Source organism: Engystomops pustulosus, chromosome 1, assembly GCF_040894005.1.
Source record: "Engystomops pustulosus chromosome 1, aEngPut4.maternal, whole genome shotgun sequence".
In the NCBI taxonomy this organism is placed as follows: domain Eukaryota; kingdom Metazoa; phylum Chordata; class Amphibia; order Anura; family Leptodactylidae; genus Engystomops; species Engystomops pustulosus.
In genome coordinates this window covers 119,347,520-119,367,275 of record NC_092411.1, presented here as the reverse complement: position 1 = coordinate 119,367,275, position 19,756 = coordinate 119,347,520, and the positions used below count along the sequence as shown (strand labels likewise).

Below are 19,756 nucleotides of genomic sequence, written 5' to 3'. Positions count from 1 at the left end.
CTGCAGTAACTGGCTGACAAGCGTGATAAAATGATCTCCCTTAACTAAACTCGTAAAGCAGTAGGCAATAAAACTCAATCTTCTGTAAAATCCAATTAAGTCATTATCTGACTGATTGTATCTTTAATTGAAAACAGAAGTGACAGTAAATTTCTGTGATATATCAGGATCAATCGATACCGCTATACGATTCAGCCTCAAGAAGTGATTTATAATGTCAAAGCCATATAGGTAACTCCACATTATTCTCTCTAAAACCACTGGTGGATGAAATTAAGAGTAAGTACATTTAATAAAAAAACAAGATGGTCAGGTTATTGATTACAACAGATGGGGGCGAAATCAAATAGATGTTTTCAAAAGCACAAAGCGAAAAAAATACAAGTAATTTCTTTTTTTTTTCTATTTTAATACAGCTTACCAAGTATACACACAGGTAGATTTAGTCATCAATAACATTTTTTATTTTCTGTGCAGCCGCAACAACAGAGAACAATGCATCTGAGCCTGGACTGTGTAGACAGAACACAGCACATTGCAACATTTCCACTCTAAGCTGATCGTTAACACTGTGTGCATTACACTTAACCGTTAAAATGCTAACAAAATATAAAACTTGCCTAAACGGGAAAACTGGAAATCTAATTCAACCCTGACTGCATATTAAAGTTATCAACATACTTATAGAGTATGTAGCTTGCTTCCCACAGCAATGTGTCCAAGGCTGGACAATGTGGAATATCTGCTGTGACATTCTGCAGTACTTTCCACAGTGGGATCGCTGTGGCCAAAACCACCTGATTTGACATGAAGCTAATTTAAAGGGGTTGTCTGACGGCGGGTTGGGGGATGAACTTTTTAAAAAACAAAGCTGTACTCACCTCCTCCATGACTCCCGGGCCACTGTCTTTGTCACGACCAGGCAAAACTGCGGCATTGGACACCAGTAGTGGCAGAGGAGGCGAGTACAGCTTTGTTTTTTTTAAATCCCTCCCTACCCCCTGAAGAATTCTTTAAAAAGTTGGACAACCCCTTTAATATTCACAGTACAGGTGAATTTGCAAGGTTGAATTACACTAACAATGCTGTAACAATACATTTCTGAAGGTAAGACACTGACAAATTTGCATTTTTTTGTGTATTCCTCTTGCATAAATCACCTTCAAACCTTAGAACATTTTAATATAGTATCAAAATACAACATATATACATGGTTTATTGAGTTGGACTGGATCCTACTGGCAGTAGAATTGACTGTGCTACTACAGAACCAAACCTGTGTAACTCTGCCCCTATGCATACTTAAATAGGAGGTACCACAACAAGACCATACCAGCACAGTGTAAAGCCAAATTTATTAAAGTTTTCCATGCATTAATGATTAAGCTAGGGTACATAAAATATTTAAGAAGTCAGCTAAAGAGTCAACTTCCAAGGAGACAACACTGTTTGTTGTCTTGAATGACCTATAACACCTTAAATTCTGTTAAGACTGAATAAGGCTTATATTCTATAGTGAAATTTGGTGTGTGTGTGTTCACTAGTCCAAATCTCAATAAGCTGAACTCAGCATGTAAGTTAAACAGGTTGGCCTGTAAAAAGAAACTTTACACAGGTAAGTACAAGACTCTAACAGGGTCACCCATGTTGAAATCACCTTAGTAAAGCCTCTCTCTAGGCCGCAAGAGTGGCAGCTTACATGACCACCCAGCAGCAGGACTCCGGACTTCCTGTGAATCCTGTTTCTTGCTGGTGGATGGAGGGGCCGGGCAGTCATTATTGTAGACACCCCCCTCTGTCGTATCCACTCCCTTTTAAGTGGTTGGAGGGATGTGCCTGTGAAATCCACATGCCCCTCCATTCACTGGCATGGGAGGAGTTATCATACAGTATAAGTTTCTTATTAGTGTCTAAACCCTTACATTCAGCGTAGTGGGGTTCTAGTAACTTGAAGTGAACTTGACTGCATGAGCTAGCACTTATACATTCACTCATTATGGTGAGCAGTGATGTAGCAGTGGTGGACATGCACAATTTTGCTAAAACCATCATATTTTCAACCACAATCCATTATCTCAAAAATCTTAGATCACTAATCTAAAAAAAAGTAAAAAATTTGTCACAAGTTAGGTAACCATAACATTGTACAACAGAACATTTTATTAAATGATAAAATATGAAAACAATTTGATCTTTATTTAAAGAAAATCTACCGTCAAAATATATCATGATCAGGGACATTACTCATAGATGCAGACACTGTGATTGTGGTAATCTTCTTATATTTGTTATCCATGACCTCCTTCCTTCTAAAATCACCTTTTAAAATTATGCTAATGAAAAATAAAGCAGGGGGAGGATGAGACAAGCTCTGCTCAGTGTCACACAGGTTCAATAGTCTGTGAAACTTCAGCATCTAAAGGCCCTGGTAAGACCCACCAGAGCCCCTCAGGCTCATTACCATAATTATAAAAGTTGATTTTAGAAGAAAGGAGGCCTTGGATAACAAATATAAGAAGATTACCACAGTCACAGTGTCTGCATCTATGAATAATGCCCCTGGTTTATCATGATGGATGTTCATGGTAGATTTCTTTAAAGGCAAAGCAATGCATTAGGTATATAAAAACAATTCATGTTTACTGCAGGATATTAAATCCTGAACATGTTTTGCCTTCAAATATGGGCAATTTTAACTTAATTTAACTGCATTCTTTGTTGAGACGATTTGCAGTCCCTGATGATCTCACTCCCCATCGTCATTGACAGTAGGAGCTTTGTATGGAGCGGCTTCAGTGGGTGCTTCACACTCAGCTACTGGTTTAGTGCCCTCGCTGCTGACAGAAGAGTTGCTGGACAAGGAAACCAGTCCAGAGTCCTGGCTGCTCGGTGGAGAAAACACTGCACACAAACAGACAAAGCACATGATAGTCAAAGCAAAACAATTAAAAATAAAGTTGGTAAAATGGCTAACATTGGGCATTAAGCATCTTTACCTCTTAAGTTGTTCTCAGTTAAAGAAGTTTTCTGGTTCTGTAAACTCAATGCTCTTAACCCCTAAATGCATTATGACGTACATATATGGATGTATGAAAAAGGTTTACGGGCTAAACCCTCTTTGTACATGGTGGGTGTTCGGCAGCGGTGAGACAGCAAACACCCACCGCTAACATCCATGATTGGTGCCGACACCGATCGCCGGTGTTAAGCATTTACCTTCCATCTTGCATGGGTCTGCCGCTCCCTGTGAAGTCATAGGGGAGCAACAACCCGTTCCGATGGTAGCCTGGAGTCTGCATGAGACTCCAGGACCTGTCATGCGGCAGGATAAAACCATAGCAAGTATATAGTAGGAACAATCAGAACTAGGGTCTAAGTACCCTTGAGGGTCTAAAAAGTATTTTAAAAAATGTAAAAAAAAAAAAACACCTAAAAAGTCAAATCACCCGCCTTTCCCTAGAACTGATATAAAAATAAACAAGTAAAATCACAGACATATTGGGTACCGCCGTTTCCCAAAAGTCCTGATCTATCAACATATCTGTAACAGAAAATAGCACTCAAATGTCCAAAACACTGCTTTTTCCCATTTTGCAGCTTCATAAAAAATAGAACAAAAATGATAGCAATGAAAACGTCATCACATCCTGACAAAAATTACACCTTATACGGCTAAATACACTGAAGTATGAAAAAGTTATTAGTGCCAGAATAGGGCAAAATGAAGTAAAAAGTTTTTGTACAAAAGATTTTTTTAAATCTATTAATCATAATATTAAAGCCTATATAAATGTGGTATTTCCGTGATCGTACCAAAGATTAAAGAATATGGAATACCATCTCTAGTAAGAACAATTTGTAAAAGTTATGGATTTTTAAAGATGGGAAGTGAATAATGGCCTAGTCCTTTAAGGGTTAAATGTTGAGGCTGTGCATAGTATTACAGCTACTTTATTCAAACTGCTTTTCACCAGGGTTGTTTATCGTCAGACATGGTATCGACGGCCTATTCTACCGAAAAAAGGATTGTCTAACATTTTAAGCCCTAACCATCCAAGTCTTCTGGTATGCAAGGTCTTAGTTACTTGTATAAAACCGCAAATTGCTTACCCGCTTCTTGCATAACTTGGTTCCGCGACCCTTGAACAGTTCCTGCAATAAAAAACAATGTCACAAAAATGGGAAAAAAATTAGCTTTCAGAATCTCTGTAAGGCTCCCTGCATTGTCAGTTTTTTTGCAGCCCAAGAAAGCACACGGTCCTGTGATTGTACAGTATGCTAACATTGGTAAGACCAAGAATCTTAGAATTCTATGGATGTTTCTAAGGAATGCCTGCAAGCAGGTAACTTGAGTAAAGGATTTTTTTCTACAAAAAACATACTGGAAAACTCTATTATGTTATATGAAGAATATATAATCTTTACTTGGTGAATCAGTAATATTTTACCATGTTTGGCTTGGTAAACAGCGGAGTTCCTCAAGAAGATGTGCATCTAAACTCAAATGGAAAATGAACAGATGTTGCTGCAGCAACACATACCGACTATTACAGCTACATAGGTGTCAAAAAATTAGGAAGGGTAAGGTGCAATCAAGACCATCATTTCATTTACTCCTACAGAACTGACAGTAGGCTACTGTATAAAGTGCAAAGAGAACATAACTGAGAGAGATTCTTGGGATAGCCTTTTCCTGATATCTACCCCAAAGACCTCTCACCTGTCCTTCTCCTACCCCTTACCTGTCCCAAATTCAGCCCCACACTACCCATCACATGGCCCTAACATAACTTGGTATTATTTCAGCTCATTTGGGGGGAAAAAATTATAATTGGCTTCATAGTGTAAAATAAAATTGAGATTTGAATTTGGGCACAATTGCCTAGCAATGGACAGGAACAAGAATTACACAATTGTTAGGAAAGTTGTATTTTTGAGGATTCATTTTAAATTTGAACTACAGATCTGTTGGTCAATCCAAATTGTTAATAGCCCTCATTTCTATTGTTTGAATTAAACTCTGTGATTTTTAGGCTTGTCTTTAAATAAAACTCACAGTTGGTAAACTGCTGCAGAATGTGAAGGTGCTATATAAGTAAAGAGTAATGAAACCAGAGAGTAAAGGTGAGTATTGGCTTTCTATGCCTGCAAAATTATTGAGCAACTACAGTATATATTTGCAGAGTTATCATGTAACTAAATATGTTTTCCCCAATGTCATTGTTCTCTCATCTTTAACCCTTTCACGACCCGTGACGTAATAGCACGTCACGGGTCGGCTGCGGGTGCATGGAGAGTAAGTCTTTGATCCATATCACAGCAGAGACTTACCGGTAACACCCACACATCGCTGCCGGCGGCTTCAAAAAGATGCCGGCGCATCTTGTTGGAGAACATCGCTCCCCGTGACGTCAACGGGGAGCGGTGATTGGTTGCCATGACGGCTTTGGGTCTTCTGAAGACCCCACGCTGTCTGGATTTAACCCATTCATTACTATGAGCTAATTGCACATTGTAATGAATGAGGATGAAAATCCCCATATACTGCCATACTCCCCGTAATCGCAACGACCCAAAGAATAAAGTAGACATGTCACAGGAAAAGCGGTAAAATCCAAGCCCACAAGAAAACGGTGCAAATGCGTTTTTTCACCAATTTCACTGAATTTGGAATTTTTTCCCCACTTCCCAGTACACGACATGGAAGAATAAATCCCATCACTATGAAGTGCAGTTTGTTACGAAGAAAACAAGCTGCCACACAGCTCTTTATGTGTAAAAATAGAAATGAAAAAAGAAAAAAGGGCCAGGTCCTTAAAGGGGTTAAAGAAAATCTACCACCAAAATCAAGTGCTATGGGGGTTTTACCTTGGCATTAAAGGGAACCTGTCATCAGAAATTGACCTAATAAACCACTACCAGTATGTTGCCAAGCAGCTAAACACATTCCCGATCATGTTTATTTCATGACCTGGTGTGGTGGCATCATTGAGAAAATCAACTTTAAAGTGAGATTTAAATTGTCAAGGAGGCAGAGATTTTAACACTGAAATCACGCTCTCTATTCCTCAGAAAGTCCCCTTCACTGTAATTGATGGTTCTACATCCAGAGACATCAGTAACCAGATCTCCCAAGTCTGATGCACAATGTCAATCACAGAGGAGTTGGCTTTCAGAGCTCCCCACCTTGACTCTCTACCTCCTTGACTTTATACAACCAATTTACATCTCACTTTAAAGTTGATTTTCTGGATGATGCCACCACACTGGTCCATGAAAGAAACAAACTAGAAGGTGTTAAGACGCCTGACAATATACTGGTAGTGGTTTATTGCTGACGGTAGGTTCTCTTTAAGGGGTTAAAGATAATTTTTATAAGCTGCAATTATCAGACACTAGCATTTCTTGGAACAGTCTTCTGATATTTGGTCTGTATCTTCCAACAAATACTCATTCTGGGGATGATAACTTCAACATAAAAGAAGCTAAGTTAGAAGCTAAGAAGTATATAACCTCATAGGGGTAGTAGTGTGGCTGCGCAAGTAAGGCAATCAACTTGCATTTGCAGTCGGTGACGTAATTGGCTCTCTTCAAGCTGTGTAGAGGGCTAATGCAGGGTCGGGCCATATGTAAATTACATCCCAGCAGAGGCTGGAGGGTACACTGTTACCTTTGCGGAACTAAGCCTTTGCAACCTTTACCCCACAGCATGTAAATTGCGATTAAAGGAAATTTACCAGCCGGAAGAAGGATTGTAAACCAAGCACTGGTGAGTGCCCCCTCTGACAAGATCCGAATTTCTCATAGCTTCTTATGCCATTGCTTTTATGGAAAATGATGCAATATTATTTAAAGATGATGAAAATGAGTAGAAGGGGCTCCTGGAACCTCTCGGTTGCCTCAGCCTTTTTTTTTTTTTTAAACGAGGGCATAAGAAGATAAAAGAAGAGCGCATCCTTCCAGAGGGGGTGCACACGAGTATGTAAGTGTGCCTGGTTTACAATCCTTCCTCCTGGTGGTAGATAAGCGCTATAATATAGCTGCAAAATGACCACTGTGGGCAATCAGCAATATTCTGGCAGGTATTCCCACTTATAATGGTCACAAATTGTTTGTGACATTTGTGATATAACACGATTAGGTGCAGCAATATAGTTCTCTGGCAAACTAAAAGGAAACCTCTGAATAATTGATCAAATGAACTTAACCAGAAAAAGAAAACAATAAAGAGTGGACTATTCTAAAATGACTTGTATGTCACTATTGATAATGAAAATAGAGAGGAAGGCAGGTCCTGCGACCTCTGGTTTCCCATCTAACCCACAGCCCTATGCATCCCAGCTCCTGCCAAGCCTGAATGTAATTAAGGGAAGCTGCAGTGGCAATTTCTCCCCTCATTAACTTGCTGATTGGTTTCAGCCTCAGGATTTCGCCAGGCTGCAGTTTGTCACCAATTCCAAATAGCCAATCGTTAATACTAATGTTTGTGTAACTAACTGCCGGCATCTGCCACTGCTCCTTGTACTACAATAATGGTGGGAAGGTACATTAGTGCTCGTGTGTTAATTCAACCTGTGTTCATCAATGGAGAAATCTATGGTGTAATTAAGTTAAACGCATTGGTAGCCCAGTGCAGGTCTAAATCACCGCAGCCTGTGCTGAGCTCTGACATGTTCACTGTCAACACTTATTATGTTTGATTACAGTCATCTTTACAGTTTATTTAATCCTGCTCATGCTATCAGCGTGTATTTACACAATAACCACATGCTTTGCATCCTGATCATATGCCTGTTAGTCAAGACATCAGTTTATATCATTTCACAAAAGCTTTTACAGATGCAACTACAGTAACTAATACAAAAGTTATTATACAATTACACCACAGGAATGCAGTGTAAGAAACAAGCATCATTCCACTAGGACATGTCAGAATTAGGAATAACTAGTCATTGGCATAATCATATGCTTACCCATCTATATCGGAAACATAGGCAAAAAATACTCTAAACTATATGTAGTCAAAACAACTATTTACGCCATCGGGCATATGTGCACTCCTCTGCAGTGCACTGATGTGTGCTTGTCCGGGATAGCACACCTTTGTCTGAATGTACCCTTAGACAGTTTTAGTTTATCCCCAATGTGGCCAAAACGCTGGGAAATGAAAATGATGTGAGCAAAACGTCAAACAGATTTTTTTCTTTTACAAGTAAAGTAACATACACAGATGAAAGGGCAGATTTATTCCTGTCTAAACTGTTTAATGAAAGCAACCATCATGAAAGCCTGTCATGTATCTGACATATCTACTTCAAACAATGGGCAGCAATGGATAACTCCTGCTGGAGAAAAAAGATATTTATCTAAGTTTCTTGGGTCACTTGGGGAACAAAAGGATGGGAAGTGCTCATGACCTTTCCTTTATTCCACATAATTCTCACTCCTGGAGCAATTGTGTTTCTTCATTGGGATAAATCATGTGTCACCAAGTGAAGCATGAATAAACTGGACAGTTAACTCGAGAAGAGCGCAATGCTCTCAAAGGTGCAATATATCCCCAGACGTAATTAACTGCATTTAACACGCTTTACCAAATTATAGATGTGTTTCAATCTTATTAACTTCTGACTGGGAGGTCCACATCTGTTTAATTGTGACAACTATATTCAATAGATACCTAAACTAAATGCTTCTCATGAACTGTCCAATCTGTACATACGATTTGGTAAATTGTATCCTGCAACTTCTTTCCAGCAAGAAGCACTTTTCTGACTCTTTTTTTAAAAAGTTTTAATTAGCCCCCAATTTGCTTCTGTGGGTTCCTCTTCTGAACTAGGGTGAGGACTCTAACTGGAGGGAGATGGGAACATTTTTCCTTTTCCATCTTTCTAATTATATTGGGGTAAAAATACAATGCAATACTGAAACCTTTAAATCTGTAGCAATTCTTCTGAAAATCTGAACTAAAAAAATATTGTTTTTTGCAGATATACAAAATATTGCAACTTTTCTTCCTTGTCCAGGAAAACATAGGGGAAACACATATAATTTGATATTTTACCAAAGTTCGCCACCAGGGCCGGTTCTAGACAAAGTGGGGCCCTGGGCAAAACTAAAGGTGGGGCCCCAAAATAAAACTATTTTATGACCAGTCATAGTCAGCAAGAAGCTCTCTTTAGTGTGGTAAAGCAAACTGTAATATGGGAAAATTTTTATAGGAGATAGATGATAGGGAGCTTGATGGGCAGCAAGGCGGCTTAGTGGTTAGCACTACAGCCTTGCAGCACTGGTCAACTTCTGCAAAGAGTTTGTATGTTCTCTCTGTGTTTGTGTGGGTTTCCTCCGGGTCCTCCGATTTCCTCCCACACTCCAAAAAATTACTGGTAGGATGATTAGATTGTGAGTCCCATGGGGACAGGGACTGATCTGGCAGCTCTCTGCAGCGCTGCGTAATCTGTGTGCGCTACTGTATATAAATAAAGAATTATTAATTATAATTATTATGAAAGAAGATAAATATGAAAGATTATAGAGATTTCTAGATGCAGAACTATAAAGTAGATGATATATACAGTGGATGGATATGAGAGATAAATACAGTAGAAAAGAAATAGAAGATTGATTGAAAAATAAATGGTCAGATTATAGGAGATAACTAGACCGATGGTAACATGTAAACCACTTGTGTTTCTGCGCATCCCACATGCTATCTGTGACCACACCCTCATATGTCGTCATCTCCCTGGGGGTGTGGCTACAGTGCTTAAAAATGCAGGCCACGGTCTCAAATCCAAAATTTACAGTATTGTCCACTGCTGTACATAACCCCCTCACATGGCTTGTGTCCAGGTTCATTTGAGACATTTGCAACAAAAAGTATCAAAAAAAGCCAGGACAGGAAAAGCTAAGCATGTACCACAAGAAAAAAGACATGAACATACATAAGGTGCAAATAAGACCTACCAACAGTCTCAATTATACCAACCAAAAATAAAAACTAAGATACATGTCCCCCACTGAGTGGTTAAAATTACAAGTGCTCCTTTGGGTCTTTATGATTTTGAAGATAGCACATTTTTATAGTTTCTGTTGTGTATTGATAACTAAAAAAATTTAAATCTTAAATTTTTTTTTGTATCGCTGTATTCTGACCAGCATAACATTTTTACACTTCAGTGGGGTACATGTATCAAACTTTTGGCTTTCCTTTTTTAAACTTCATGGTGCTTGTGTTCATTAACAACTTTTTTTTCCACCCAAAACAGTCTCCTTTCAAAGTTTGCCATTGTCTAGTTTTCTGCAGTGTTCCCTGAGTTATTACCTAAATCCAGATATGAAAGTTAGCTTTTTTTTTTTTTTAAAAGTTGCAAATTTTGGCCTAAATTTATTACTTCCCCTGACCAGGCATAGAAGCCTCAACTAGGAAAATGTTAACAAGTTATTTGCTAGTTGTAATCATAGTTTACTGTATTGTTTGTGTCCATGTGATGAAAACAATACCAGAATTACATAATATCGTCATCTTTATTCTTCTACAAAATGAAAAACAAAAAATTTCTGGTTTCAGTTTTCTCAGGTCTATAACTTTTATTTTCCATCATTGGGGTTTGGTGAGGACTTGTTTTTTTGTGTGGCAATCTATTTATATATCTATATTTGTTAAGAACCGTTCTACATTTCCAAACACTTTATTCCATTTTTGGGAGGCAAGGTAGCAACAAAACAACAATGACTGCACTGTTATAATTTTTCAGTGTTTGGATATTAAAAAAAAGTTTGCATGCTAACAGAAAACACAATGCTGGGAGAAAAATAAAAAATATGTATTGGACTAAACAGTAATTCTGTTTCCATGACTCCACCATGACGACACCTGGAGGTTGCACATTGACCTTTGGTAGGGACAGGAAGTTGCGAAGAAATGATAAAGGTCCCTACCCTAAGGTCTCAAGCCAGAGTCTTCTAAATAACCACCGGAGGACTGAAGAAATGGACTAAAAAACAATAATCAGAGAGATTAATAACACATGGTAGAGAAAATTATGACCGTCATGACGGCACCTGATGACTTTCCAGATTAGCTCATAGTGGAGGACCAGGAAGCCACTTTGCATATTTGTGAAATAGAGGCTAAATAGAGTAAGATTTATGTTCTGTGAGTGGGAAATCATAACAGTCCTCGAGCACTGAGTAGGTCTTCCTTTTGTGGCAGGTGAGTAGGTCCCGCTATGCCTCCCAGTAGGGAGTGATCAGGATGATATTTGTCCTGCTTGACTGAATCTTATGAAGAACTTTGGGAATCAGTGGAATGGGAGGAAATGCATAAGCGAAGTCCATAATCCAAAGTTGACTTGACCATCTAGGCCTTTTGGTGTGGAACACCAGCAAAGAGAGAGGATATGCTCCCCTTGGATTCAGCACCAGGCCAAGGAGGGATGAAGCTCCTATCAACGAGGCCCCATAGGGGAAAAACAATATTACCCCCCCTCTAGGAGGGAGGCACAACCTCTGACCCTATGTAGGGACAGGAAGCCACTGGCTTGAGAGCATGGGGTAGAGATCTTTATCCTTCCGTCACAACTGCCATCATGGGGGATGTGATTGAAATAATAAATGTTATACAGATGCACATTTGAAAAGAACCCTTCCAGTAAAGAAATAGTATAAGTAAAAGTAAGACATTCTGCAATATATCCTCTGCCTACTGAACTGATCACTTACTCTGAAGTAAGATAACAGCCTGGACACTGAAGGGGGAATTTATCAATGTGTTGCAGTGTATGGGTGAGACTACTAGACATTACATTACTGTGGGAGGTTGCTGGGCATTACATTACTTGGGTAGTCTGTGACCAGTGCATTTCCCACCCTAGGCTTATACTAGAGTCAATAATTTTTCCCTCGAGTATATACAGTAAACCCTTAGTTACAATGGTCTCATCTGACTCATGTCAAAGGTCCATGGCTAAAATTGTCATTAGGGCCTTTTATGTGTAAAACTGCTTTGGAATAAAATCTTCTTGAAGCCTGATTTTTAATATGTCTTTATTGTCAACATTGCCATGTTCCTCAACATTGGTCTACCACAGTTGGAATTATTTCTGTAGCTCCCACCATGACAAAAAAAAATAAATGTCAATTAGATCTCTATTGACAGATGTGTGGAGACATGCCATGTGCTCCACCCACCAGAAAAGAGACTAGTTAGAAAAGTTTCACAGTAGTTTCAATATTGATAATGCTATTGTCAATTGGGTGGGCCTGCCCTGAAGCCTGGCTCCACCCTTACGAGAGTAGAAATAACATAAGATGAAGTAACCAAGTCTCCTGAAGTCTGGTGCATGGTGTTAATCACAGGATAGGGAACTCTCTAAGGTGGTGAGATTTTAACTTCAGTGCTTAACCCACTGAAATGGCCTAAGCAATAACATTTGTATTTTTCCGTTAACAGAGATATATATGGGCTTGTTATCTGTGGGACAAATTGTAGTTTTTAATGTTTAATATGCCATGCAATGTCCTGGAAAGAGTGTGGTGAAATTGACAACTCCCCCCCCCCCACACACATTTATGGCATTCCTGAGGGAAATTGGTGTTATCATCGTGTATCATCAAATGGCGGCAAAACTGCCAACTGATTGATAGGTTTGTTTGGATTTGGCAGCCATTTGAGTTGGACGTGTTTCGTGATTTTCGCTAAGATGGAAAAAGAGCAGCATTGTTAGGTAATGTGCTTTTTGTTTTTGGATGGGAAAAATGCGAGGAGATAAATTCAAAGTTGGATGCTGTTTATGGAGACACTTCGCCATCTATGACCATAGTTAGATATTGGTTCAACGAATTTAAACGTGGGCGGAAATTCGTTTTTGATGAGGAGCGTCCACGATCCTTGTAAACTTGGTTACCGAGGAAATCATTCAAAAGTCCACAACATAAAACTCGCTGATCGACTAACGAAAGTGCGCGAAGTAGCAGAGGCCGTAGGTGTTTCGACCAGAAAATATTTTCTATGATAAGTTGGTGACGAAAAAGTTGTTGGCCCGATGGGTGCAGAAACTAAGCAACAATAAAAACAACGGATTTCTCTTGGTGAATCTGCTCCAAAGAAGGTGAAGACAGTCCCATCAGCCGGAAAGGTCATGGCGGCCGATTTTTTGGGATGCGAATAGCGTTATCCTCATGGATTTTTTAGAAAAAGGAAGAACGATCACTGGACAATACTACAGTAAGTTATTGGACCGCTTCGACAAAGAATTGAAGGAGACACGGCCCCATTTGGCGTAAAAGAATGTGCTGTTTCACCAGCGCATTCATCCGGAATTTAAATTTTGAATTGCTGCCGCTACCCCCGTATTCACCCGATCTGGCTCCCTGCGACTTTTTATTTTTCCCTAACATGAAGAAATGGCTCGCTGGAAAACAATTTAGCTCAAATGAGGAAATTCTGAGGCCAATTACTTTTTTAAACTTTGTAAGGTGTAATTTTTTGCAGGGTACACAATGATGTTTTAATTTATATATGACTGATAATTTTTTATTCCAATATTCATGGATGGAAAAAGTAGTGATTCGTACATTTGGGAGCTATTTCGAATACTGTGTTCACGTCAGGGAATAATCTTTTTTATAGTTTGATAGAACAGGCATTTTTGGATGTGGCGATATCTAACATGTTTTAGATTTTTACCTTTGATTTAAACCTGTAGGATCTGATTGCTCATCATACTAATGTATTACAGTATATAGCAGTGATGGCGAACCTTTTAGCGGCCGAGTGCCCAAACTTCAAGCCAAAACCCCCTTATTTATCACGGGGTACCAACCAAAAATTAAAGCAGTATCTTATTGCTTACTGTTCCTCAACAACGTTCAATCATATTGGCCTCCTGAGGACAAGATGGAAAATTTGCATCATTTTAGCTTCTTACCAGTTTCCCTCTGTACTCAGAGAATTGTGGGGCCAGCAGAAGTTCTTCCAAAGATAATTCGGCCTTGTCTACTGATTCCCCCTCTTCCTACATTCCCAAGTAGCAAAGTAAGTATCTTAATATATGACAGAAAGCAGCATCTTTTAAGTAGCTTGGAACTGCAGGAAGATTCTTTGAGTCCTGTCTGGTGTGCTGGGGAGATGGCCTGGGTGCCCACAGAAAGGGCTCTGAGTGCCGCCTCTGGCACACGTGCCATAGGTTCGCCACCACTGGTATATAGTCATTTTACTGCTGATTAGCCAATTTATGTTTCATATCAAAGTAGATTTTCTGGATGATACTACCACACTGGGTTATTAAACAAACAATAACTGGAAGGTGTTCAGCTGCTTGACAATATACAGGTAATGGTTTATATGGTCAATTTTTTCTAACAAGTTCCTTTTAAAGCTACATTCACACGACCGTTAAGGCTACATTTACAGGCCATATATATGGCCCCCATAGGCCGGCAATGGGCGCATGGAGCGGTATGCTGCAGCACACGCACAGAACCATACTGTTCCGTACCCGGGGAAAAGATAGGACATGTCCTATCTTTCCCCGTAATACAGCGCTGTGTATCTCTATGGAGAGGACTGGGGGCAAGCAGCACTGATGTGCGCCGACGTGTGCCAACCCGCTTCGGCACGGAGGGCACAGGTTTGTTTGAATGTAGCCTAAGTCCGTAAGGAATTAATATCTGTTACATTTAAACAGTGGTGTTGCATGACTGCTACCATCTTGATGCTAATTGCTGCAATGTCAGAGGCTTTCATGTAAAGATGCCTATTAAATCTACCTTAGTTTATCCTCTGAAAAACTGGCAAAATGTTGACATATTTGCATAATTTTTGGAACACACTCCTCTTAAGACAAAGTCATGTGCAAGTTCATTTGGTAGCATCCTTTTGGTTGTGCTACAAGTTGTAGAAGTTCTGTTACTGTAAATCTCTGCCGATAAGCTACAGATGATTTCGCAGAGGTTGAACTTAGTCGACCCACCCTGTTTGTCCATGGCAGTGGTTTACCGGGGGATCCGATCCACTTCTGGGCAGCTCCGAGGACTGGCATGTGCCCCGGAGCTGCCCGGTCTCCCTGGCAGTCAGACCCCTTCCGGGTCTGACTGCAAACTGTCTGAGCAGAGCATCACTGGTTCAAGTTCAAGTATGTATAAGTAAAAAAAGTCAAAAACACTAAAGTTAATACATTAGAATAAATAAAAAATAAATACACTAAAATATAAGCCCCTAAAATGTCACTTTCCTATAAAAACACTTAATAAAGTATAAAAAACACAAAAACACAAACCCCCCCCGCATATTTGGTATCCAGCACTGCTGTCGGGGAAGGGTAGGCGTGCCCGGCCACGGCCGGCCGGAAACTGAGTCCTGGGCTGCTCCAGCGGGCACCGGAAGGTAAGTAGGACTTTATTTTTTTAAGCAGCCCTCTCCCAGCCACCTTTAGTTTTTTTCCAGAACTGTAGGACAACCTCTTTAACCCCTACGGGACTGACCTGTGTCACAATAAGTGGTTATAGCTTTGGAACGCTATGAGATATCCAGGGGATTTTGAGATTGTTTTCTCGTGACACATTGTACTTCAAATTAGTTTAAAAATTTGGATGAAATCTTTTGCGTTTAGTTATGAAAAAAAACTAAATTTGGAAAAAATTTAGCAAAATTCTTTATTTTCAACATTCTAAATTCTCTACTTTTGATGCAGATAGTCATAGCACCCAAATAAATTCATAACTTACATTTCTTAAATGTCTTCTTTATGTTGGCATGGTTTTTTAAGATTCCACATATTTTACTAGAATGTTATGAGGCTCAGAATTGAGGTATCATTTTTCACATTTTTTGTAAAATCACCAAAACCTGTATTTAGATGGACCTGCTCAAATTCTTATTGACACTGAGAGGCCTAAATAATAGCTAGACTCATAAATTACCCCATTATGGAAACTACACATGTATGAAAAAACACTTTTAAGAAGTTTGTTAACCCTTTAGGTGTTTTATAGGGGTTAAAACAAAATGGAGGTGCAGTCTGCAAATTGTAGTATTTTTTCACAATACACTCATTTTGGGTGGAAAATTAAACATTTACAATGGATTAAATGAATAAAGGCTCCACAAAGTTTGTTACCCAATCTCTCCTGAGTACACGGATACCCCATATGTGGTGGTAACCTGCTGTATGGGCGCACGGCTGGGCATAGGAGGGAAGGAGGCGCCATCCAGAGCAGATTTGCTATGTCACATTGTACAGGCTATAATTTTTTCTTCTTTTTTTTTTAATGTGGACCTATAGGGGCTTATTTCTTTTGCCACATGAGATGCACTTTTCTGGATTTTATTAACTCTTTGTTGGTGGAGGAAATTAAAATCATCACTTTTTAGGAAGATTTTTATGTTTTTTTTTTTTGGCCGTTTACCATACCATAAAAATAGTATATTATTTTTATTCTATGGGTCGCCACGATTACAAAAAGACCTCATTTATATAGATTTTTTTGTTTCCCATTTTTACTGAATAAAAAGTAATTTGGCAAAAATGTTTAGCATCACCGTCTTTCATATGCATAACTTTTTTATTTTTCGCCTCACAAATCTGTTTAAGGGCTTATTTTTTGCGAGAAGGATTGTTCTTTTTAGTGGTCTTATTTTAGAGTGCATAACATTTTTTAAATCTCTTTTTAGAGCATTTTTTATAGGGTATTAATTGAAAATGATCTTTTTTTGGAGCTTTTTGGGTTTTTTTTTTTACAGGGTTCACTTTGCGGATCTAATAACGATTCTGTTTTATTATGCAGATTGTTACGGACGCAGGGATACCAAATATGTGGGGGTTTTGTGTATTTTATTCAATTGTACTGAATAAAAACCAATTTGGAGAAAATCTTGTTCATTTTAGAATCACCATCTTTTCATATGCATAACTTTTTTATTTTTCGGCTGACAAATCTAGTTAGGGGCTTATTTTTTGCGAGAAGAGTTGTTCTCTTTAGTGGGCTTATTTTGGAGTTCATAACATTTTTTTAAATCACTTTTTAGAGCATTTTTTATAGGGTATTAATTAAAAATGATCTTTTTTCAGAACGTTTTTGCGGGGTTTTTTCTACGGCGTGTACCGTGCGGGTCCAGTAACGATTCTGTTTTATTATACAGATTGCTACGGACGCGGCAATACCAAATATGCGGGTTTTTTTGTGGTTTTTATACTTTATTAAGTGTTTTTATAGGAAAGTGACATTTTAGGGGCTTATATTTTAGTGTATTTATTTTTTATTTATTCTAACGTATCAACTTTAGTGTTTTTGACTTTTTTTTACTTATACATACTTGAACTTGAACCAGTGATGCTCTGCTTAGACAGTTTGCAGTCAGACCCGGAAGGGGTCTGACTGCCAGGGAGACCGGGCAGCTCCGGGGCACATGCCAGTCCTCGGAGCTGCCCAGAAGTGGATCTAGCTAAGTAGTTCATAGATCCGGCAGGGAATCCTGGGAACAGCCGGCCTTTAAGGAAACTCGGAAGTACCAGCGCAAATCAGCGGTGCGCTGGTCCTTTAAATCTTTGAGTCCCAGCGCATGTGCGCCTTAGGGAGCAGGGGACGCGTGTATGGGTCAGGCTGGACGGGAGCGTGGAGAGGTGAGTTTGGAGCAGGGGCAGTGCCACGGGTGTGCCCGCGATCTGTGACATGGATCGCGGGGGCACCTGTGACAATGGCAGCATTTGGGAATTTTGCACTTCATCTAGGACATCTTCCACCAGATTACTTGTGGTAGACTGTCCACATAATCACTCTTGTTACCTTAGGGCAGTGATAACGAACCTTTTTGAGACCCAAAACCCACTAACTTTTCCCAAAGTGCCCTAATACCGTTCAAAGACAGTAGGGCCCCCTGAAGTGCAAGAATCGTGGGGGCCTGGAGCAAGTTCTCTAATAGCTCTAAACCAACCCTAATCACACCTTCTCACTATTCCTACAGTCCCAGACAGCCTAAGATGGGTCTCTTTAAAATAACGCAGACTGTCTGAGACTGCAGTTTACCATGTCTGGCAAGCTCTGTGCCTGGGAAACAGCCTGAGTGCCACAGGGAGGTCTCTGAGTGCCACCCCTGGCACCCGTGCCATAGGTTCGCCACCACTGCCTTAGGGGGTTGCCAGATCTTTTTCCTTTTTGAAAGCCCCTGGAGTAAGTAGAGAAATAACTTTATAAAAATATGTAAACCGGAGTACCTCATGGCTCTGTTGTCATGTAATTATTCAACCCCCCGCCACTTATTATTCAGCCTCTCCCACACCCTGTCTTCGCAGACAGCTGTGCCGAATTTTTGGCAAAATACATTAATTGGATGGGGCCAGTTGCACATCCGGACATTCCACAGCTGTATAGAGCATATACACCAAGGGTCAGGAACCTTTTTGCCTGAGAGAGCCATGAGCGCCACATATTTTAAAATGTTGTTCTGTAAGAGCCGTCCCATATGCACATGCCCCCTAGTATATAGGTAGTCCAAGTGTCACAGGTGCCCCTGCGATCTAGGTCTTGGAATGCAGGCACACCCGTGCCCCTCTCCGTGGATGCGCCCCTTTCTGAGCTGACTCAACTCACCACTTTCCGGCTTCCGTCCCGGCTGGCCAGCACTCACGGATTTAAAGGGCCAGTGCGACGCTGATTGGAGCTGCACAGTTCCGAGGTTCCTATAAAGACCGGCAGCTCCCAGCATTCCCCGTCAGATCTTAGTGCTTCATGCCTATAAGGAAGCTTTCCACAGTGTTTCCTTCCCAAGTGTTGACCTCCCATTGTGACCCCGAACCTGTATCTGATTCTGCTCCTTCACTGCCAGCCGTGATCTCCTGACCACAAGACTGCCTAGTGATCCTGTACCTCGACCTTGGAAGCACTGTGGACAAGTCACGCCTGTGGAATGACCTGGTTGTACCATGCTGTAGCAAGACCATCCTGCTTTGCGGCGGGTTCTGGTGAAGACTGTATTCTTTTAGATTCCGGTCCCAGGTGTCTGCTTACATCTTTGTCCGCAGTGGTCCAGGGGGTTCACTACTCCAAATCCTGACACCCACCACATGCCTCCCAGTAGATAGGTAGTCCCAGCACATATCCCCAGTCAGAGGTCGCATTAACGCCTCACCACGCGTCATAGACGCGTGATAAGGCGCCATTACCCCCCAAAATAATTGCCATGCGTAAAGTTACGCTTGGCAATTATTCCCTGTAGTGCGCAGGCTGAGCGGTTCAGCGCGCGCTGCAAATGAGGGAAATGCGGGATCACAGCGTGCGCCCCTGACACTGATCACTGTGTCACGTGTCCCGCTGAGCGATGTGATCCCTCATTTGCAGCGCGCGCTGAATCGCTCAGCCTGCGCGCTACAGAGAGACCTGGAGTGAGAGCACCAGCCCCGGGGGAGACACGTGGGCCGCGAAGTTGCTGTTCCCCGTCCTGCTCCAACTCTCCCTGCCCACAGCTGCCTACGTTTGTGATGGACGCAGTGCCGGGTGAGTGTGTGCAGTGTTCTGTGTGAGTGTAGCGTTGTGTGTGAGTGTAGTGTGTGCTGTGTGAGTGTAGTGTGTGCAGTGTGAGTGTAGTGTGTGCAGTGTGAGTGTGCAGTGTTCTGTGAGTGGTGAGTGTGAGCAGTGTGAGTGTGTGCAGTGCTGTGATTAGTGATTGTGTGCTGTGCTGTGATTAGTGATTGTGTGCTGTGCTGTGAGCGGTGAGTGTGTGCTGTGAGCGGTGAGTGTGTGCTGTGAGCGGGTGCGG

General features: G+C 40.7%; 1 protein-coding gene across 1 annotated transcript in view; it reads right to left on the bottom strand.

Annotated features, from left to right (window-relative positions):
• Positions 1-2,296: 2,296 nt before the first annotated feature.
• DMRT1 (doublesex and mab-3 related transcription factor 1) overlaps positions 2,297-19,756 on the bottom strand; it is a 104,743-nt gene continuing 87,283 nt past the window's right edge. Inside the window, exons 6-7 of the mRNA XM_072151591.1 lie at positions 4,111-4,152; positions 2,297-2,901 (exon numbers count right to left, since the gene is read on the bottom strand). Coding sequence (XP_072007692.1) covers positions 2,747-2,901; positions 4,111-4,152 — 197 coding nt within the window. The 3' untranslated portion in view covers positions 2,297-2,746. The remainder of the gene's footprint in view (positions 2,902-4,110; positions 4,153-19,756) is intronic.